The sequence below is a fragment of the Phyllostomus discolor genome, chromosome 1, assembly GCF_004126475.2.
Source record: "Phyllostomus discolor isolate MPI-MPIP mPhyDis1 chromosome 1, mPhyDis1.pri.v3, whole genome shotgun sequence".
NCBI lineage: Eukaryota > Metazoa > Chordata > Mammalia > Chiroptera > Phyllostomidae > Phyllostomus > Phyllostomus discolor.
This window is the reverse complement of record NC_040903.2, coordinates 29576248-29600008: the sequence shown is the minus strand read 5'-3', so window position 1 is coordinate 29600008 and position 23761 is coordinate 29576248. Positions and strand designations below refer to the sequence as shown.

The 23761-nt window shown below is 35.8% G+C and overlaps 1 protein-coding gene across 3 annotated transcripts in view; it reads left to right on the top strand.

The window, feature by feature from the left end:
- Nucleotides 1-23395, top strand: part of NFXL1 (nuclear transcription factor, X-box binding like 1) — a 47421-nt gene extending 24026 nt beyond the window's left edge. For all 3 annotated transcript variants that reach the window (XM_036020185.1, XM_036020193.1, XM_036020180.1), the window contains exons 16-23: nucleotides 2395-2416; nucleotides 3051-3191; nucleotides 6170-6336; nucleotides 10013-10082; nucleotides 12982-13086; nucleotides 20966-21052; nucleotides 21825-21878; nucleotides 22295-23395. In XM_036020185.1, the coding sequence (XP_035876078.1) occupies nucleotides 2395-2416; nucleotides 3051-3191; nucleotides 6170-6336; nucleotides 10013-10082; nucleotides 12982-13086; nucleotides 20966-21052; nucleotides 21825-21878; nucleotides 22295-22462 (814 nt within the window). In that variant the 3' untranslated portion in view covers nucleotides 22463-23395. The remainder of the gene's footprint in view (nucleotides 1-2394; nucleotides 2417-3050; nucleotides 3192-6169; nucleotides 6337-10012; nucleotides 10083-12981; nucleotides 13087-20965; nucleotides 21053-21824; nucleotides 21879-22294) is intronic.
- Nucleotides 23396-23761: the final 366 nt, after the last annotated feature.

The window sequence follows — 23761 nt, the reverse complement described above, 5'->3', positions numbered from 1 at the left end:
TAAGAGATCATCATGTTAGTTTTCCTGATTTCTCATGCTAGTCTCTAAGCTCCGTGAGACAAAGGAAAGCCAGGTTTTACATAAGACAAACTTGAAGAAGAGTGTTTGAGGGGAATGTTGAAAATGAAAGGAAGTCATTTCTGGGATTGGTCAGCAAATGACCTGGACTGAGCCATACCTGGTGTGAGAGGGAATTCCAGAATGTTCATACTTCCAGCTGAAGGTATGGAACATAGGGGCACAGGAAGCACAGCACTAGGGCGCAGCATAAAATTACAAAAGAGGCTGTTGTCTACACCTGGAGTTCCACATTGAATTCGGTATGTCTCGTGTATCCGTCTACTTTTAAAAGCTCTCACTGCTGTTTTGTCCTTTCACAACGTTCCTTTCAGTATAAGTAGCATGTATATTTTTATGTGTTGGTTGGACAGGCAGGTTGGGAGATAAAGTGTTATTGAGAGCTATATTGACAAGTAGAGTGATTTTAGTCTGTAGATTTAGTGGAGGGGGAGATATAGTTACCACAAAGGTTCTTTATGTACATATTCAGTCAGTATTTATTAGAGACTGTTCTTTTACTGAGGACTTCTGTGTCTGTGGGAGACCAAGTTGTCTGTAGTTTCCCTTACTAAGTTTGAATTATTAGTGATTATCAATGGCCTAAATTTTTTGTGTTGGGGAAACAGAATAAGAGACATTGATATTTTGATTCATAAGCCTTAAAATTGACACATCATAATTACTTACTTACCTTTAACTTCCTTAGTCTGTTTTACAGGAAGATTATTTTGTATGCGTCATGCTGAATAGTTTCACTGCCCTAAAAATGTCCTGTGCCATGTTCATCCCTTGCCTTCCTCCCCCTGGAATGCCTGGGAAACCATTGTTCTTTTTATTGTCTTTATAGTTTTGCCTTTTCCAGAATGTCATATAGTTGGAATCATATAGTGTACAACCTTTTCAGACTGGCTTCTGTCCCTTAGAAATACGCATTTAAGATTCCTCCAGGTCTTTTCACGGCTTCATAGCTCATTTCTTTTGATCACTGAATAATATTCCATTTTATGGATGTACCATAGTCTATCTCTTTACCTTTTGAAGGACATTTTGGCTGCTTCTAACTTTTGGGAATTATGAATGAAGCTGATGTAAACATTCATGTGCAGGTTTTTCAATGGACATAAGTTTTCTACTCATTTGGGAAAATATTTAGGAGTACAATTGCTGGATCATATGGTAAGCCTGTATTTAGCTCTGTAAGAAACTGCCAAACTGTCTGACACAATGGCTGTGCCATTTTGCATTCTCACCACCAATGAATGAGATATCCTGTTGCTCTATATCCTTGCTAGTATCTGGTGTGGTCAGTGTCTGGGTTTCAGCCATTCTAATAGGTGTACAGTAGCATCTCGTTTTAATTGGCAGCCATCTAATGACATGATATTGAGCATCTTTTTGTGTGCTTATTTGCCATCTGTATGTTGTCTTTCATGAAGTGTCTGCTTTTTGTTTAAATCTTGTTCATTTTTTCATTGGGTGTTTGCTTTCTTACTATTGAGTTTTGAGTTCTTTTTATACTTTGGATACAAATCCTTTATGAGATACGTATTTTACAAATATTTTCTCTCGTTCTGTGGTTTGTCTTTTCATATAAGTGTTTTCATTTAATACTTTTTCATTTAAGTATTCTTCACATAGAAGATGTTTTTGGTTTGATGAAGGCCAACTTGACCCTTTTCTTTCATGGATCATGCTTTCGGTATTGTGTCTATAAAGTCATCACCAAACTCAAGGTCACCTAGATTTCCTCCTGTGTTATAGTTTTGCATTTCTTGAAGTTGGTTAGTGTCAATCCTTTGACTTTATTCTTCTTCAGTACTGGGTTATCTGTTCTGGGCTTTTTGTCTTTTCATATAGATCTTAGAATTGGTTCGTTGATGTCCATAAAATAGCATGCTGGGATTTTGAGTGGATCTGTGCTGAATCTATAGTGTGTTGGGAAGAAGTGACATCAACATTGTACTTTCCTGTCAGTGAACATGGACTATATCTCCATTTATTTAGATCTTTGATTTCTTTCATGAGTGTTCTATAATTTTCCTCATATGGATCTTAAATATATCTTATTAGATGAATACCTAAGTATTTAACTTTTTGTGTTAATACAAACAGTGGTATTTTTTATGTTTTCAAATTCTAGTTTTTCATTGCTGGTTAATAGTAAAGCAGTTATCTTTTGTATATTAATTTTGTATCCTGCAGCATTTATGTAATCACATATTTCCATATGTGTTTTTTTATTCTTAATAAAACAAATTAGTAAATTTAGCATCTTTGCTTTAGGTATTTTATTGGAAGAATTTATGGTGTTTTCATTTTATTTTTCTTTTGCAGGGAGTGTCTTGGGAAGCACGAGGTGAGTTATTGGAACAAGTTTTAAATAAAGCTTGTAATCTACACCTTTTCTATACTAAGGTTGTTAGAAATAATGAAGTCAAAGTATCATCATTTCAGTGTTTTAAAGACAATAATTTATCTACTAATTTTATTTTTTATTTTATTTTTGACTTCAGAGAGAGGGGAAGGGAAGAGAAAGGGCATGAAACACAGATATGAGAGAGAAGCATCAATCTCTTGGCTTCCATATGTGCCCTGGGGGACTGAACCCACAACCCAGGCATGTGCTCCGACTGGGAGTCAACCCACGGCCCTTCTGTTTGTGGGATGACACCCAACCGACTGACCCACACCGGCTGGGGCTGTTTACTAATTATAAAAATACACAGTATTTTTATTTGAAAATTAGTTTATAAGTATGCATTTACTACAGAATCGTATTGAATTTCCCTTTTAGGAAAAGAATATTTTGCTTCTTGCCATTCATTTTATTGATTTTTTGATAGGTTACTTTGGTTTTGATCATTATTATTAGTGAAAATGTGTCAGACCTTTGTAAAACTTGTTATTGAATGGTAACAGCTGTTTTGGAAACATGGGTCTAAAAGGTGTGTGTGTATATATGTTGTGCTGTTTGTCTTTCTTTTTTTAAGGTGAGTCCACTGCCATGCCATGCTGTAGGACCCTATTCTTGTAAGAGAGTTTGTGGGCGCACCTTAGATTGTCAGAATCACACATGCATGAAAGAATGCCACAAGGTAACGGAAACTGCTGCCTGCACTGGCAAAACCAAGGTAAGGTTCTGAGGTTGAGCACGTCCATGCTTATAGATGTCTCTGAATTGGCTTTCAGCTGTTTTTGAACCTGACATGTGTGATAGATAATGCTTGCAGTTTTAATAACTCCCCAGACTTTTGTTGGCAGTAAAGCAAATGTATCACAGATGTCTGAGTCTATGTGTGTGAGATTCAGTAAAAGCATTTTATAACCATATCAGAAATTGACAATTCAAAGATCTCTAAAAATTGCCATTTTATTAGGAAAAACAAATGTAGCTAATCAAATTTTAAATAAAATTTTATTTTTAAAGTAACTTGTTTTTTCATAGACTCCCATTTTATAGGGAATCATTATAATAGCAAGTGTGCTTAATGAAGAATAAGCCAAAAACTTTTATGCTTCATATTTATTAAGTAACATTAAATTTATAAATGTTTAATTATTAATATGAATTAATACTGAAAATTTTATTGAAATAAAATCATATTGAAAATTTCAGTTGCATTCTTAGCTTTTTTGGCTTTTGATTTGGTAACTGGAATGTATGACAACATAAATATCCATAGTATCATTCTTGCTCATGTGTAGATGTGTTATAATTTCCTCATTAATCCATGTCATGTTCCTCAATAAAATTTTTTCATGCTAAAATGAAAAAGATACTGGAATTATAAAATTAAATAGGGAATTGTAATGATTCAAATACATTTTAACTGTAAGGTGTAGCTGCTGCTATGTAGCATTCTGCCTTGAAGTTTTTAGAATATCAAATGAGTCAGAAAATTCATCTTTAGAGCTGATATGACTGACAGTGATTGGGGAATTCTCACCAAATGTTTCACCATTGCTTATGGGGCAGTGGATGTGGCAAAACATGGGTTATAAGTTATGTGCCATTTTTCTCAGTTTAGCTGCAGGTCCATTCATATCTCTCGCTCAGGGAAGGCTATTGCAGTGCAAGTGAGTGGAAGTTACATTATTTTGGGGATAACTTTGTAATCATTCTAATTTATATATTAAAAACAAAATAATAAAGAAACTTTAAAGAATTTCTTATCTTACCATAACACTTCAATTGAGATCCTCTGGAGAAAGGCTTCTAGTATGTATCTCTTGACCCAAATGCCTCTGGAATTTTTAATGCAGTTTCTGCCATCAGTTGTAGAACAGAGCCTACAACATAGAGGTATTTAGTAAGTGTTTCTTGAATTGACTGGCCTTCAAGCTTTTTTGCTTATCAACTGTGCTCTGGTCTCCTTGCTTGACCTTACCCACAGATCTCAGGCCAATCAAGGCTGTTAAATGCAGTGGCTCTGATTGTCACCATTAGCAACAAATGTTCCTGTTGTCTAATTCATTGGTTATAGTGAGTGGAACTGAGGTTGATGGGAAAGGTATGAGGCTGATGGCAATTGAAATAGTGAGTGTTTCCCAGGCAGGTGTGGGATCCAATGTGTTTGAGTGACTGAAAGAAGAAATGGAGTAAGGAGGAAAGTCTTATTTTGGGGGGGGAATCTGTCACCAAAAGTACATGTAAAAGAAAAAATATATAAATACATAATCACATATACATACCTCTTTATGTAATTCTGTATATTATAGACTCTTGGGACTTGTAGTGTTGTCTGCAGACTAGTAGCATTGGCATCAGCTGGAATTTTGTTAGAAATGCAAAAATTTCAGGCTGTACCTTAGCATTTTAACAAGATTCTCAAGTGATTGATAATGCACAAAGATGTTTGAGAACACTGCTAAAGGCAATGTGTGTGATATGTCATGTTTCATTGATTTTTTTAAAAAAAGAATTTTATTATAATCATTAAACTTGCTAAGAGACTAGAATTATTCCAACTACTAAAAAGAAAAGATAATTCTGTAACGTGATAGTGGTGCTAATTATTGCTATAGTGAACTCATATTGTAATATATAAATGTATCAAATTAACATTTTGAACACCTTGAATTTATACGTCAAATATATTCCAATAAAATAAGGAAAAAAGTTTCACTTATCAAGATTTGTTTTCTAATTTGTGATAGTACCCCAAATGTTTATTCTGCTTTTTTTCTCATCATTCCATTACTTAAAATTAGGATTGCTTTCCTCCTGGGATTTCCAGAAAGTTGGATGAATTGGGAAAGCCAGTTTTAAAAGTTGATAATGAAAAATGTTTAACCTTTAAGACTTAGTATCCATATCTATAGCTCTTTTATTTTATCTCAGGTATGATGTGAAAATAAACAATATTCTGTAATAAAAATCTTTAACAATGTACAATGGTTCCATTTTAGGAAATACAAAACTTTCAGATCATGAAAAAAAAATATTTTTAACCTTTCTTGCTAGATATATACACTTAAATTATTAAATTACCAGAGGAGAGAGGTGACTTGTTAAGTTACAGTTTTATAATTTAGATATACTTATTTGTACTAAATACAGTTCAGTTTTGCATTAGTGAAGTGCATTAAAAGTAAATTCATTCTCCTTTTTTTCTCTATATGTGTTTCTCTTCAGCAAAATATGATTATCCCCGGACATTTAATGCTTTGGCAGTTTTTATTTATGTGTTAACAATGTATGGATTCCTTTAGTTCGATGACGATCATACCTGTTGGGTCTACATGAACTGAAAACCTTTTACTCCGTATTTGTTTTTTTACCACTAACTATTCTTTAGAACGTAAAGAATACATTTTTAGTAGAGATATTTAATGAAATCATGCCCATTTTAAAGGTGAGGCAGTTTGATTTAATGAGGTTTCTAGACAAAAGTCTTTGTGAATAGTGATCATATTGGTAATCTTGCTGGTCTCCATTTTGAATATTTTAAAAATGAGTGATTTTCAATACAGTTAATACATTTTATTAACTATATTTCTAAGAACTACAGAAGTACTTTCTTTTAATGGAGTGTATAAATTTTATAACTACTGTATAGAAATGTTAGACTTTTGTACTTAGGTGATTTGTTTTCTTGCAAAGTGTCAGGCTGGCCCAGAATGCCTCCAGTGTGAAGAAGGGTGCTCTAAATCACGACCAGTGGGCTGTCCCCACCCATGTGTTCTGCCATGTCACCCTGGAGAATGTCCTCCTTGTGTTCAGATGCTTAGAATAAAATGTCACTGCAAGATCACACCCCTGTTTGTGGAATGTAGGTAAGTGGACTGAAGAAATATTCTTGTTTTCCTAACGTTATTTTGATATCTTCTTTTAATTCGGAACCCTTTATAGGTATGCTGTAAGGAATATTTTTCAGTGGTGGTCCTTAGACTTAGAAGGCCGAGATTATCTTTAGAGACCTGGAAGAAATGTAAACTACTTCACCTTGTAGATACTTGACACTTTTTCAACCAGGGCATTTCTGAGTTTTCCTATTTGGGGATTCCATATAAGATTTTGTTAGGAAAAAAATTGTCTCACTGCTTTTAAAAAGACGTAGGAGAAGCACTCTTGTAATGATTGTTCAAATAACAGTGACAAACTAGAATTTCATTGGCTCAAATTTGATTTGCGTGTAATTACTTCAGTGTAATTTTTAAATTATAGATTTAAAAGCTAGAGTTTTGTTTGTTACAAATGTTTCTGTCATGGCATTATCATACAGGATATGACCTGTTTACTTTAAAAAAATGCCAATTTTGCTTGTGGATTATGTGGAGGAGAACAAGTTTCCATTTTTTTTCTATTTATGATCTAACTTCAGTTAATCACGATCAGACTCACTCAGTTCCATTTCTTCCAACTCTATAAAATGGGCTTTTTGTAAGATTGAACTCAAGGTAAATTTGAGAATGTAATTTTATTTGTGATTTTTTTTTAGCATAAATACTTTTGGGAAAATATCTGTGAACATTATTTTAAATTTGTTTTTGTCACTTAAACTCTCTAGATTCATGCTTTGTTAAATTAATTTAATTGATATTGTTTTTACAATTTAAAAAATAAAATATTACAATTTTTAGCTTTAGAAGTTTTATAGGCAGAGTTAAGAGGGTAGTTTTGCTTTATTAACGGATGATACTGACAAAAGGGATTGTTTCTTTTGGTGCTGCTGGGTTTTAAGTTTCTTCCTCTTCTTTTTCTCTTCATCATGTAGTCTTCAACAGATGCTTTCCCCTTTTTTTTATCCTTACCTGAGAATATATTTATTGATTTGAGAGAGAGAAACATTGATGTGAGAGAGAAATATCAATCCCTTGCTTCCAGTTTGCACCCGGATGGGGGATCAAACCTCCAGCCTAGCCATGTGCCCTGATCAGGGATTGAACCCACAACCTTTTGGTGTATGGGACAATTCTCCAACCAACTGAGCCACCCAAGTGGGAAGGGTGTCTTTCCCTTTTTACCTTTTTCCCCCCAGAATGCTGTCTTTCCAAGGTTGGTTCCTTGGTTGTGCACTTTTAAAATTCTCCTCCTTGTAGTTAGTGTTCTTAACTACCAAGACTTTTTTTAGTGTTTTTATACTTAGGGTCTGTGGGAGGGCTCTACCTGAAGAGCTCCCCCAGCTGCTTCAGATGAGAATAAGTCTACCAAGACATAATCTGCTTGGGGAGGAAAGGCTGACCAGTCTCTCAGAGAAGAAGGGCCTTGAGCCTTTTTCTCAGTGGGCTTGTATTGGGTTTAGTTTGCACAGGAATACAGGGCATATATGTAAAGCTCATCGTCTTGTCAGGCAGTAATGATCAAGGAATGGAAAACATTCAAAGAATGATGAGGGCTTATTTTGAGTCAGGGTCAAATAGATAGAGTGACGCCAAAGGACCATAAAACTTTGGGAAACAAACTCATTTTATGCTTGGACCCTTAACATTTAAATTGAGGACACTCTCAGCAGAGCAGGTTTCACAGGATTTTATGCATTCTTTCTTTGGCCTGATCGCTCTGGGAACTGCCTGTTCCTGCACAGGGCATACCGCCTCCAGCCTCCAGCATTGTTTTAGGCTTAAGTCAGATGGGGGATGTGGGCAGCCAAGAGGTTAGGAGACTTCTTACAGACAGAATGAGAACTCAGGCTATAACAAAGCTGAGGGGTGAAGGCCTATCACCCCTTTTCTGTAGTTCCCTAAGTCCTTCCCTGATGGTCCCTTCGTGATTGTGCCTATCGTAGGTTTTTCCTCCCTTGAAGAATCTTGCCTGTCATTGACTGACCAGTCATCCTCCAGGGGCCAAGCAGGGTGAAATAATTTAGGGGGCAGAGGCTACACCCCTGCCAGGAGGATAAGTTTTGTCTCCTTAGTGGCTTATCATCCCAAGGTCTTTTTACTCAGCCTTAGTCATGGAGGGTTACAGCTTCTGAAACCAGGCAGGGCAGTTCCCAACAAGGGTTGACTTTCTTTCTTTTTTCCTTTTTCTTTTTTTTTTTTTACTTTTTTAAAGACTTTATTTATTTTTAGAGAAGGGAAGGGAGGGAGAAAAAGAGGGAGAGAAACACCAATGTGTGGTTGCCTCTTGAGTGCCCCCAGCTGGGGGCCTGGCCTACAACACAGGCATGTGCCCTGACTGGTGATTGATCTGGTGACCCTTTGGTTTGCAGTCCAGCCGTCAATCCACTGAGCCACACCAGCCAGGGCATCTTTTTCTGGTGTAAGGTTAGCTTTCCCACTTTTCTGTTTAGTTTTTCCAGAACTTCACTGGCTTCTTGAAAAGTTTCCTATGGGAGCTTGAGAAGTAGCTCTGCTAAGAATTGGTATTTACTTTTCTACTTACAGATAATTTGAAGTTTGTAGACATTTCTGTCTTTTAATTATGCCAAGGTCGTGGGATTTGAGCGAATTTGTTATTGATGAGGTGAACAGTTTTTTGGAGGGATGTGTGGATACTTTGGGATTGAGGTGGCTCCTATTGTCTCAGCTCTCCAGAGTTCCTTTTTCCCTTTCTTGAATACATGTTTAAAATATGTTTTTATACAGAATTCTTTAGTCTCAGTATCCTGATAATTTTGTTTGCATTAATTCAGCAAATTATTTCATAAGTCATCTTTCCCTTTTAGTTCTTTTCTGCTTCATGTGTATGTCTTCTATAGAAATTAAATATAAATGATACAGACCGTGAAGAGTAGGTAATTTTTCCTAATTATAGAGTAATAGGAACAAAATGATTTTAACTCACTAAATTCAGAAGTGGACTCCATACTTGTAAGAATGAAAATGTACACATTTAGTTGAGCTAGCGTAAAAACTTTGTGATATTAAGTTAAATTTTAACAAGAAAATTGCCTGTGTTAGAGTACATTTATAGCTAATTTGATGCAAATATTAAAATTATAGTTTTGGCATTAGTGAGGCTAACTTTATGGTATATTTTGGCAATTATGTCCTGCAAAGGGAAATAGAAAAAGCAGAAAAAGAAAGAATAAAGAAAAGGAGAAGAACGTAATGGCGAAGAGAAAAGTGTTTCTCTTGTACATTAATGTTTCTCTTCCTCTTGCTCTGTTCCTTCCCCTCTAAAAATAAATGGAAACCAGAAAAAAGAAATAAGTAAAATTAAAAAAGGAATAATTATAATTATGAATAATGATTGACCTATAGGGAAACACAGTACAGGAACTGTTAAAGAGAGCCCAGGTATACATGATATTTCATGTGTGTTTCATACACCCTTTCTAGTAATGATTGTCCTTTTGACATTTGATTTGTTTGTAGTTAATGAAGGGCTGGAAGGTTTATCAGAACAGTAAAGTAATTGGGAAGATAATTGTTATAGAGACACAAAATAATTCTCAAAAAAGAATTCGTCTTATAGATACGCTTGGAATTGTGAGTTGTTTTTGGAAAATATGCTATGAAATCATCTTGGTTTGAATGTCACCAAATCTTTCTCTCCTATTTTTAGGAAAATAACCACAGCTGATGTAAATGAAAAGAACCTCCTCAGTTGTTGCAAAAATCAGTGTCCTAAAGAGGTAAGGTTTAATAGAACCTTTTAAGTTGTATTTTTTGGGCATTGTTTCTTTTGTATTTTCTCTTTTCTTGTTTGGACACCCTATTTCAGGTCTTTTCTGGACCCAATAAAAATAGGTGTCCAGAAATAAAAATGTGATGTCTGTAAAAAGGTAATGCATATGTTTAGGGTATACACACATCTCTTTATGAAATTTGGGGATATTAGGACTAGGATTGACCTTTGAAGATTATTTTTTAAGTAGTTTTAAAGATAGCTTATATACTTTATGCAATAAGGTATTCACTTAATGTTTACTTCCCATAATGTGATTCAGACTTAAAATGTAAATAGATCAAGAACTGTGTGGGTTGTAGGCAGTTAGAGAGTAAATTTATAGTAGGCTATTAAAAAAGACAGATACATGTTTGTGTGTGTGTGAGAACTTTAAAGTTCATTATTATTTTGAATTGATTAATATAAAGCATTTATATATAAAGTTTTGTTTTTAAAGACTCAGAAGTTTGTATGTACATTGTGTTCAAACTAAAAGAATGAGAAGTGGTTCAAAAATATTGTTCAGAGTAAAATGGGAAAATTTCACTGTGGATTTATCTTGGCAATAATTTGAGAAACCAAAGCTATCCATCTGTATTTGGCCAATCTAAAAGTGAGGATGCTCCTTTTTTTAAGGTTGGAGGTTGGGCAGTGACAATTATTTGATTTGGGTAGACGTTTATAAAGGAATCCTTTTGGCTTATAGATGTACTAATAGTACCTCTTTTAATTCTTGGTCAGGAAGAGATGCCAACAAAATCTTAAATGTGGCAAATCCGTCTCTGACTAAATATAACAAATCAATGCCTGACATACCATTTTGCTAACAGTATTTCTTTTAACTAAAACTTTGGACACTATTACGGATTTTTGTATAAGAACTAAACCCTGCAAATTTCAAAATTTATATAAGATTTAAAATAGCAGAACATTTGAAATAATAAATGATTATTTAGTCTGTCTTTGTTAACATAAGTAAAACTAGAGGCATGGGATATTGCAAATTTAATTTTCTGAATTCTTCAACTCCTGAATTTTTCTTGTAAAAAATTTTTCTTCTATCCAAATTCAGATTCCAGGTAATAAATTAGTTGAGAATGATTTATTTTTAATTTGACATGGTAACTTGGTATGCTATTAGTTAGAAATATGATAATTTTATTCAGCAATTGTTGATTTGCAATCCAGTATTGCCTTGGCTATGGTGATCTGTAATGACGTTTGCTGGTTCTAGATGAGTGGGGACTGTTGATTTAAAAATTTGTATCCTTGCTCACGGTTTTGGATTCTAGGCCATTCTAGAACTCCCCTGCTATTCTAGAGTCTCATTGGGCTTTGTTGAAAACTATAGCCTTAGGCTAGGAACAATACAAATGGCTATCACATAGTTTAGAAAAACCTAGGAGTAGACAAGTGAATTTCAATGTGTTTAATAGAACTCATTCTAGTATATGGCGTCTTGACATTGGTAAGGGTACAGCAGTGGTTCTCAAACTCTGGCCTACATCAGAATCACTTTAGGGACTTATTAAAACAGATTGATGGGCCTTACCTCAGAGTTTCTCATTTTCTGGGCCTGGAGTATTTGCATTTCTAATAAACTCTTACATAATGGCCATACTGTTGGTCTGGGACCACACTTTGAGAACCAGTAGGCTCCAGAATCAGGTCATACTTAGATCAGCCAAGAACTCTTACTTTAATCTGCAGTAGATATCTTGTACTCAGTTAAGGTGTGGATTCTGATAAATTCTGGTGTACTGATATATTCTTGTTTACTTCATTGTCCCCTCCCCACACTGTAGATTTCTTGTGGGCAGGGACTATGTCACATTTACCTTTGTGTCTAGTCCCTAGTTCCCTGGTTGTACGTATTAGGCACCTGGGAAGTGTTTATTGAATATGAATGAAATAGCATAGGCATATCCTTTCAGCTCTACTACTTCTCTGGTATGCAGTCTGTCTTCTGGATTGTTGCATTAGGTTTAGATTTAGCTAAAAGAACATTTAAAGGTACCATTAAGAACTCCCAACTTCTGTGTCTCACATATACTTGTACATCTGTATTTTAAGTATTGTTTTCTTAATTTGGTTTTATTATCAACACAAACTTTTCTACTTTTCACTTGGGCAAACTATTTAACCTCTCTGTAACTCAAATTGTTCATCTGTAAAATGGAAGCAACAATAACACCCACTGCAGAAAGTTGTCTGAGCATTAAATGAGTTAATAACATGTAAAGATCTTAGTGTATGGTAAGTACCAGCTATGGTGATGCCGTCAAGTGTATTTATTCACAAACAGTATTGTTTTACAGGCCTTCTTTATATCTTTAGAGAGAGCTTTTTAAAATCATTGGCATTCAAATGGAACATTTTTGAACTAGACATTATAGGTTATCGATAAGCCATTTGATATGACTTACCAAAGTACTAGCAGAATGATGTTAGGGGCTGGGTCAGGTAGAAGAAAACCATCTCACTTTGAGTGGAAAGGGAAGGCATCTCATCTTTAAATGGATATCAGGGTTGGATGTTTTAGAAAAACCTTTCCCTGTGAAATCTACAATGAAGGTACAGTCATTATATATTATGCATTCTAATTGGTGGTCTTTGTGACTGTTTTTCAGCTCTTTCAGACTATAACCTGGCTTTTGAGATAACACAGACTGGCACAGCTAACAGGGTCATGTGATTTGATTATAGTTAGGGTTGATTAAAGAAAAAGTTGAAAATTAGCTGATTATCCAGGATTGGTTGATCCTATTATGATGGACTCTCTTTTAAAATAGTAGCTGGGAGAAGGGGAGGTAGAGTATGACTAAATATAAATATGTAACTGCTTTATTTTGGTTTTGTTTTAGCTTCCTTGTGGTCATAGATGCAAAGAGATGTGCCATCCTGGTGAATGTCCTTTTAATTGCAACCAGAAGGTAAAACTTAGATGTCCTTGTAAAAGAATAAAAAAGGTAAATATTTTAAGTTATTGCGTATCTTTTCTGTACACACTTCTCTTTGCTGGTGCTTAGTAGTTCTTTGGCTTTATTTTTTAGCCTTTTAACTTTAAGGTTTTTGTTTTGTTTTAGGATTTTATTAATTATTTAGAGAGAGGGGAAGGGAGGAAAAAAGAGAGGGAGAGAAACATTGATCAGTTGTCTCTTGCACTCCTGCAGCCGGGGCCTGGCCTGCAACCCTTGCTTGTACCCTGACTGGGAATTGCACCAGCGACCTTTTGGTTCACGGCAAACGCTCAGTCCACTGAGCCACTCCAACCAGGAGCCAGGGCAGGTCCTATTTCTTAGAAACTTATCCCATCTATTTCTGTAAATGCTTTTCTTTTTTTTTTTAACCAGGATGTAAGGAGAATTATTTTTATTGGCCTTTAATATTTTTGAAAGGTTAGCTTTTCTTATTCTTTCCTTTTAAAAATATTTAATCATTTTTTATTGTTATTGTGTAACAGTTGTCCCAGTTTTCCCCCCTTTGCCCTCCTTTGCCTATCCCATCCCCTGCTCCCATAGTCAGTTCCCACAGTGTTGTCCATGTGCGTGGGTCATTCATACATGTTCTTTGTCTAGTCCCTTCCCCTTCTTTCCACCATTATCCTCTTCCCCTCTCCTCTCTGGTCACTTTCAGTCTGTTCCATATTTTCCATGCCTGTGGTTCTGTTTTGTTCGTTAGTTTATTTTGTTCGTTAGTTCATTGGATTCTTCTTATAAGTGAGATCATATGGTGTTTGTCTTTCACCAACTGGCTTACTTCACTTAGCATAATATTCTCCAGTTCCATCCATGCTGTCGCAAAAGGTAGGAGTTCCTTCTTTCTTTCTGCTCTATAGTATTCCATTGTGTAAATAAACCACAGTTTTTTGATCAACTCATTTACTGATGGGAACTTAGGCTGTTTCCATTACTTGGCTAGTATAAATAGTGCTGCTATGAACATGGAGGTACATAAGTTCTTTTGAATTGGTGTTTTGGGATTTTTAGGGTATAATCCCAGCAACAGAATTGCTAGGTCAAAAGGCAGTTCTGTTTTTAGTTTTTTGAGGAAATTCCATACTGTTTTCCACAGTGGCTGCACCAGTCATTCCCACCAATGCGCACTAGGGTTCCCTTTTCTTTACATCCTTGCCAGCATTTGTTTGTTGATTCATTGATGATAGCCATTCTCACTGGTGTGAGGTAATGTCTCATCGTGGTTTTAATTTGCATCTCTGATGGTTAGTGACGTTGAGCATCTTTTCATATGTCTACAGGCCATCTGTGTGTCTTCCTTAGAGAAGTATCTATTCAGGTCCTTTGCCCATTTTTTGATTGGATTGTTTGCCTTCCTGGGTGTTGAGTCATATGAGTTCTTTATATGTTTTGAAGATCAAACGCTTGTCTGATGTATCATTGACAAATATATTCTCTCATATGGTTGGTTCCCTTTTCTATTTGATGATGGTTTCTTTGAACGTGCAGAAGCTTTTTCATTTGATGTAGTCCTGTTTGTTTATTTTTTCCTTTATTCTTCTTGTCCTAGAAAATATATTGGCAAAAATATTGCTACGTGGGATATCTGAAGTTTTCCTGCCTATGTTTTCCTCTGGGACTTCCATGGTGTCATGACTTAATTAAGTTTTTTATCCATTTTGAGTTTATTCTGGTGTATGGTGTAAGTTGGTGGTCTAGTTTCCTTGTTTGTTTGTTTGGGTTTTTTTGCATGTACCAGTCCAGTTCTTCCAACCCCATTTATTGAAGAGGTTATCTTTGCTCCATTGTGTACTCATGCCCCATTTGTCGAATATTAATTTACCATAGAGACTTGGGTTTATTTCTGGGTTCTGGGTTCTGTTCATTGATCTATGTATCTGTTCTTGGGCCAGTACCAGACTATTTGGATTACAGTGGCCTTGTAGTATAGTTTGATATTGGGTATTGTGATCCCTCCTACTTTGTTCTTCTTTCTCAAGGATTGCTGAGGTTATTCAGAGTCTTTTTTGGTTCCATACAAAGTTTTGAAACATTTGTTCTAGATCAGTGAAATATGCCATTAGTATTTTAATAGGAATTGTGTTGAATCTATAGATTGCTTTGGGTAGTATAGACATTTTAATGATGTTAATTCTTCCAATCCACAAACATGGCATATGCTTTAATTTTTTTGTATCTTTTTCAGTTTCTTTTTTCAGTGTTCTTTAGTTTTCCATGTGCAGGTCTTTTACCTCGGTTAAATTTATTCTGAGGTACTTTATTTGTCTTGTTGCTGTAGTAAATGGGATTTTCCTCTCTAGTTTCTCTTTCTGATAGTTTGTTGTTGGTGTACAAAAATGCCATTGATTCTGAATATTGACTTTGTGTCCTGCTATTTTGCCAAATTCGCTTATTAGGTCGAGTAGTATTTTTGGTGGAGCCTGTAGGGTTTTCTATGTACACTATGAGGTCATCTGCAAATAATGACAGTTTTATTTCCTTCTTTCCAATATGGATGCTTTTAATTTTTTTTCTTATTTAATCACTATGGCTATAGTGATTATGTTGAGGTATGCTCCCTCTATTCCTACTTTGCTGAGTGTTTTTAATCACAAATATATGCTGTATGTTATTAACTGCTTTTTCAGCATCTGTTGACATGATCATGTGATTTTTGTCCTTCTTTTTGCTTATGTGGTACGTTACATTTATTGATTTGCAAATATTATACCACTCTTGCATCCCTGGGATGAATCCTACTTGGTCATGGTGTATGATCTTTTTAATGTATTTCTGAGTCTGGATTGCCAGAAAAATGATTTTGAGTGGGAAAAGGAAGGAGAAATTAGAAGGGAATAGAAACAAGGCAAAAGGAGAAAATAAAATTTAAAATGTAAGTAAAACAGGGAAATGTAGTGACAAAATGGAGGTAAGAAAAGGGAAGCATATAATATGAGGTTTGAAATAAAAAGTAGTGAACTAAAGGGAAGAAAATTGCAGAAAAACCGCAACAAGGTCAATAACAATGATAGCTGCACAAAAACTAATAAAGGTAGAAAGAGAATAAGAATATTATACAAAAGAAAAAAGAATATGTCTACAGTAAAGACAAATGATTTTGAGAGGATGGGGAAGGGGAGATGATAAGAGTAAGAAATAGAATAGAGGCTAAGAAAGGGAAAAAAATAAAATTCCAAGCTCAAATAAGCAAGGGCAGGAGGAAGACAAAATGGATTAAGACAGTGGGAGAGGACCCTCTGAGATTGGAAATTAAAAAATAGTGAACAAAGAGGAAGAAGAAGTTGAAGAACAGTAATAACCATATTATCCATGCCAAATAAGCCACAATTTATAAAGGGGGAAAGAAAATAAAAAAAATTATAAGGAGGGAAAAAGAACGTTTGCCTACTAAAGGAAGGAAGAATGATTTTGAGAGGATAGAGGGAGGAGAAATATTAAGAGTAAGGAATAGGAACAAGGCATAGTGTTCAGGAAAATAAGAAAGGGCAGGAAGAAGGCAAAATGGAGTAAGACAAGGGAAGGGGACAATGAGATTTGAAATAAAAAGAAATTAATATAAAAATCTAAGTAAAAAGAATAAAAAGGAACAAAGAATAGTGAATTAGTTGGAATACAGTTGAAGCAAAAGAAGAAATATTAAAAGGCTATGAAAAAGAAAGGAAAAAATAATGCAAATTCTGCAGGAGAACGAGGTAGAATTTGTTTCAGCCAAGTTTGGTGTTTGCCTTCTGTCTTCTCTTTCTGAATTTGCTTCCTGCGTTTTATCAGCTCACCGTCCTGGGGCAGATTGTCCAACTGCTGACAGCACTGCCTGTATCCCCTTCATCTGCCCCTAGAGGGGGCTTCTTTTGTGATTGGGAGGGTGGGATCCCTGAGTCTCCCCTGGAAGGCACTGTTCAGTCTTCTGGGAAAATTGTGGGTGTGTTCCCCTGCCCCTGCACCATCATTCTTGGTCTGCCCTAGCTTGTTTCCAATAGGGTATAGTTTCTGATGAATTAGCTGTTTCAGGGGAGGGGCCAATCTGTGTAAGTGGGTCGCCTCTTCCCTGCTTGGTGTTGATGGCACCACTCTGGGTGTGGGCCGAGGCTGGGCAGGGCCCTGATTTCCCCTTGCTGCACAAATTTCTGGTTTCCCTGCTTTGCTGGCCTCAGTGGAACAGGGCCTCAGGAAACAGTGTATTCTGTCTCCCTGAGAGTTGTTTAAAATGGGCCTTTTAGGTGTTTCTCTTTCTGTCTTTCTCTTGCGGATATGTACCCTGCAGGAGGTTCTTGAGCTTGTCCTGTTTGTTCAGGAGTTGGGGGCTGGGTGTGTCCTTCCCTTCCTGGGGGTTCATCTCTGCTGGGGAAGGGGGCTCTGTCTAGCTATAAATAATCACAGGTGCTCAACTCCCACCTGTCCATTTCTCAGCCCACTGCCCTTGCAGCAGACAGTCTCAAACTCTTCACTCTGGGCAACCTCCGCCTGCCAGCTGGACCAGACTGGGACCAAGAAATCCCCTTTCTGTGCACCTTCTGATCTCTCTGCCCAGCTGCACTCAGTGCGACCAAACCGTTCCCTCAGTCCTCTCCCCTTGCTGGCAGGGCAGCTGTGCATGGGGTCCCTGCCCAGCACTCCTCAGCTCCCCTTTTAAAAAGTCTCTCTGGGTGCTCCTACTGCAGCAGAGTCACTGTCCAGCTTTCTGTACACACCACCTCTCCAAAAAGCCACAAGTCTCTCACAGTCACAGCTGGCTGCAGCCTGCTTCCTCCGCCCGACCCAGGTGCCTGTAAATGCTTATTTTAAAAATCAGCTTTGTTTGGCATTTTGTTTTCTGCAGTTTAACAGTAAAAGATGATTTTGTTTTTATGTTGGAACCAAGTTCAGTCCCCCCCCCTTCCTTTTTGGATAGAAAAAAAGGGCACTACACTTGTATTTGCACAGGAACACATGTGGGTAGTAAAGTGAGTTTCATGGTTTAAGAAATAGTCTGGCCCTGGCCAGTGTGGCTCAGTTAGTTGGAGCATCGTTTTTTACACTGAAAGTTTGAGGGTTCAATTTCCAGTCAGGGCACATACTTAGGCTGTGGGTTCAATCCCTGGTTGGGACACGTATGTAAGGTATCCAGTCGATGTGACTCTCTTATATCAAAGTGCGTCTTTCTCTTCCTCCCTCTCTCGCTCTCCATCCCCCCTCCTCTCTCTAAAAAATCAATCAACATATTTTAAAAATTTAATAATAATAACAATAAAGAAATGATCTGGAATTAACCTTTGTTGCTTTTATGAAACTTTTTTTGCCATCAGTATTATGCTTTAAAAATGTTGTCTTAGAAAGACCTCACATGCACAGCCTTATAAAATTATAACATTCAAACTTGGAGAGAACTCGTTTTAATATAAAATAATGGTAACAGGAGTAAGGGAAAAACTAACTATGGGAAAGCTCAGTGGCAACAAATTATATACCATTAGGCAAAACTGAGGGTGGAAGATTCGAGTTTTCAGATGCCAGTGGACCAGTGGCCGAATGGTCTTTTTCTAGTCCTCCTTTCCTTGACTTTCCTGTTGACCTCTGGTTTTTTCCTCTCTCAGTTATAGTTGTAACTCCTTCTTGTCTTCCTGTTTCTGTGGTCATTTCCTAAAGCTAGGCTCCTTTTTCTTGTCTTTAAATTTACTCTTTTATTTATCCATTCAACAAATATTTATTGAGAATCTTTTACTTTTATTGAGGGTCTTTTCATTTACTTTCATAGCTGCTACTGTTATTTTCTGGGGTAAATAACTTCTGAATTTAAATTTATATGCTTGACCTCATTTGGAGTTGAATTCCTAAGTTTTAGATGTTTAAATTGGACCACCTTCACATGAAAATCAGTACTTAGTCAAGCCACCTTTACTCTGGGCTGCCTCTCAAGTTTTCTCTCAGATCTCATGTTAATTGTCCAAGGGCAGTCTGCCACCCATTAGAACTCTGGCCACAGCTTGTTCTTGGACAGCGGCTTCATAACACATTTTCTAGCCTCTGATCATAATACTTTCCCAGTCTAAATTCTTCAGTGGTTCTTTATCCACTGTGGGGAAAAAATAAGCATTTTATAAGAAACATGTACATATACACAGACTCAACATACAACAGAATCTATGATATTACCTTTCCTTGCTTGTCCAGTCTCATCCTCTAGCAGTTGTCTCTGTGAATGTGTTACATAAGTGCCCTAACATTTACACTATAGTCCCTTTTTGTCTGTGGATATGTATATCTTGCTTCTGTGTAAAATACAATGTATTGGGTTGGCCAGAAAATTTCTTTATCACTTTGCTCACAAGAGCCTGCCAATACTCGGTGTAAGCACTTGTTTGTGAAGGTCTTCTTTCCTTGACTACGAAGGAAAGAATTAGTGGCAGGTGCTTCTTTCTCTTTGCTTTCTTTGTACTGGGGCCTAGCATTTTCTTAAGAGCTTTGTGGTTCTAGGCACGTCTATAACCTTGTTTCCTCATCTGTGAAATAACGTTAATACATAGATTTACTGAAAGGAATAAAAGAGGTGATGCTTATATAGCATTTAGCACAATGACTGCTATGTTTAGTAACATTGCATGTTTAATTTTTAATAATATAACAGTAGCTGCTAATAGTAGCTATTATTATTATTAGTGTAGTACTTACAATTATTATACTCATTTCATTATTTTGTCCCCTGTCCCTAACACAGCACTTGGCATGTAGTGGGCACTCTGAGTACCTTTCGAATGAAAAAAGATGTCCTTCTTTCAGGCTTATAGACTTGATGTCCACAAACACACATTTTTGTCTTTAATATTTGCTCATGATATTTTTTCTTGTTTTGGACTACCCTCAGAGGACAAGGCTGTGTTTATTTTCAACATCTGCCAAAAATGAAGAAGTAAAGGGGGAAAACCCCTCTAAGTAATAAAATGCCATTCTACAAAGTGCTTTCACTGAAGCATATGCACTTTGTTTATAGCAAGTGGTGATCTTAACTCTGGTAGATGTGAACTAAAAAACTAGAGTCTGAGAGTGGTGATGAGAGAGGAGAAACTGATACAAATTGGTACCCTTAGAGCAAAAGTACATCTGGCAGCGAGAAGTAGGAGATGAATAAAAGATCCATAAAGTCAAAGCCTGAGACTACTTAAAATAAGGACCACTTGATTTATTATAGCATAGTACACAAATTGATCATAGTATTGCTGTCGAGTCATTAAGAAAAAAGTACATTAGTTTTTTGTTTCTTTAAGGAGACAGTGAAGTGCAGATACAACCTGTAGGATGATTTTTATTTAAACTTAAGAAAAGTTTACGGGTTGAGAGGAAAATTTGTAGCTCTTTAGAAAAAGCTCTAGACTTGCACTGAGTTGGTAGCCACTAGCCACATATGTCTGTTTAAGTTTGAATTTTAATGAATTAACATTAAATAGTATTAACCATTATTTCCTAGATTTCACTAGCCACATTTTGAGTGCTCAGTAGCCATTTGTGGTTAGTGCTGCTCCATTGGATAGTGCAGATTTAGAATATTTCTAGTGTGTCAGAGGGCAGTTGATGGCACTGCTCTCAACATTTTATTCCCTAGAAGTTTTAGAAGATTAACAAGAAAAAAAAAAAACTAAAGTTTTCTCAACAGTTGCACTCAGTAAATGGATGGTTTTAATTTGATAGTATTTTTTTTGTAATTAAAAAATAAGGTAATAATCACTCTTTGGACCAAGAAATTTGATGCTTGCATCCATATTGTCATTAAATATTAACGGACATGACTGTTAAATATTTTGCATAACTTTAAGCTGTTAGAGAATTTTTGCTTAAGACGTACAGTTAGAACTTTGAGGGAAAAGTCTTAAATCTGAAATGTGAAAATTTTTGTTTGTAGGAATTGCAGTGCAACAAAGTACGTGAAAATCAGATTTCAATAGAATGTGATGAAACGTGCAAGGAGATGCAGCGGAAAGCATCTGAGGTGACGTCACATTAAATACTGTCTTTGGTGTGCCGGTGGCCTTTCCCTGCTTATTTTGTGCATTTTAATGCGCTTATTATGAATGACTTGAAATCTCATTCTTTGATTTTGTAATTAAAGCCTAGTTTTATAGGCCTACTTTGAATCTGCAGGGGTGCTTTTTATTTCCTACTTACTGTGTACCAGATTTTCCATCCTCTGGACCAGTTAGTGCGTGTGCTCTGGGACATGGTCATTCATCTTAACGTTAGTGTGAGCCTCCTGAAAGTCAGGCTAAAATAATATAAAAATAAGGTTTTAGGATTCTTCGCTGTCTGGGTTACCTCCTGTGTTACTGTTTCCCTTACTCAACCCCGTCAGTGAATAAATTCTTGATTTTGTTTGAAACTGAAACTATTTTCCCTTTGAGACATTTGAAGTAAATGGTCAATTTCAACTCTAGAAAGATAGTAGTGTTTAGTAATTTTGATCATAGCTTCTTAGTATGGTTACTCAAGAGAAAAAATCCAGTTTAAAAGCATTTCCGTTTATACTATTGTAACTCTTCAAACTGTGGTCTAATATCTGTTATGGTTGTTAAATTGAAGTGTTCGTGTAAGGTATAACGTTTTACCTCTCCTCAGCCCCACTCTGTTAGTGCCTTGGTAACACTAATTTCCAATATAAAGCTTCCAGAAGTGGTTATGGTTAGTGGAGCATTAGTAAGATGTTAAAATTCTATATAAAATTTGACAATTACAATGCTGGTTTACTTTTAAATGTCTGTAAACAGATAAAAGAAGCAGAAGCCAAAGCTGCTCTTGAAGAGGAAAAACGAAAACAACAGGTAACTGAACAAAATACCTAGGTTTGTGTTTCTTTGCATCATTGTTGATTGTGTATTGTAGAGTCCCAGTAGATTATTGGTGTTGAAGAATAAAACTGATGCCTATATTTTAGGGCACCCCGATTTAATCATTTCTGTGTTTAGTGTCAGAGTCGGGCCTGCCGTCTGAAACACTCTTCTATTACTCCCCGCTTCCCTTTCTGCTTTCCTGGAGTCTGAATTTGTTGGATACAATTAGTAGTAGAGAGATTTTTTTTGAACAATCAAATCAGTATATTTATTGATCAATAAATGTCAATATATTTATATGTCACTACTGTTAAAAAATTTCCCAAAATGAGGTATTTTCATTTAAGTGGAAAATTTTAAACTAATGTATGTATTGGTTTTAATAAAATAATACTATTTTGATTTAGGCTGAATTGGAGGCTTTTGAAAACAGACTGAAGGGTCGCCGGAAGAAGAACAGGAAAAGAGATGAAGTGGCGGTTGAGCTAACGCTGTGGCAAAAGTATAAATATCGTCTCCTTCCAGCGTGTGCAGTTGTGGTGTGTGTGTTTGCCTGGTACATAGCCTGGGGGTGAACTAAAGCTTTTTATCTGTTAATATACCTCAGCTTGGATTTAGATACGTTATTAAATTTGGAATACTAGGAAGTGTATATTGTACAACATGATATACATTCGCATTCATGTCTCTGTTCCATTTGTTGTTAGAAGGATAGAATGTTAAGCTTTATCTTAATTAATGTACGAGAAGTGGCAGTATAACATTGTTTGATATTAAAAGCATGACTGGACTTGTAAAGTGTTTCATAAGGCATAGTTAGTAGCAGGGTAACATGTTGTTGTTCATTGGGCCTCCTTGTATTAACACAGTCATTTCATTCACTATTTGAAACCAAGATATTTTTTTCCCAAATTAAGATGAAACTGAGCCATATGTGCAGAAAGAGAAATGTTTCATAATGTTTTAGTTACTTCTTAAAAAGTACTTTTCTTCATCATGTAATTTGTACTTTAAAACAATGATTCTCTGAAAGACCTCTTAAATTGTAATATGAAGTTATACAATTAGATTCCAGAAATTGATTTATTAGTGAGGAATTTTTACCAGTTATTGAAATAAAATTTTATGTAGTATGTTCTCAGAGGAATATGGAATTGTTTTCAAAATATGCCAGGTTAGATTCCTCACACGTGACTATTTCTAGTGTAGGAAGCTTTCAGCTGATGTCGGCATGTTTTGTAAAACTTGTCTGTGTCTTTTCAAAGTAATAATAAAAGAAAAACTAATATTTATGAGCACTATGTGCTGAGCACAGGGCTTATGAGCTTTATGTACTTTATTCTCATGTTTTCTTACTCTAAGTAGATTTTATCTGGAAATAATTAGTTCTTATGAAATCAAGCTGATAGAGAAATATCAGTACCAAATCTGTTTGAATTGTAAGTCATTTTAAATGGTTATTTGATTTTTGTATGATTAATGTTTTCATTAAAGTTTTTCATACCAAATTTGTAATCTAGCATATTTACTAATATCTAAAATATTCAGGAGCCTGTAGGTTTAGGCTAGGTATTAGTGTCAACCTATAAAACTCCAAAATTTGATGCAAAATGTAGTAATTTCTAGATAGTAAAAAGTGGTAGAAATATGTTTTAAACAGAAGTGCAATGAAGGATTTTTCAATTTTTCTAAATTTAACTTGGTATTTTTTTTAATGCCTTGTTGATAAATCAGGTATCAGCTGGTGTCTAAAATCAAAGGGCATTCATTCCTTTCTTTACGGGCTTTGTGTTTTGCTGTTAGTTTTAGTTTTTTGTTTTGTTTTGTTTTTTTTCCAATTTCCCCAGTGATAGAGTTACTGGGTTGGTGTCCAG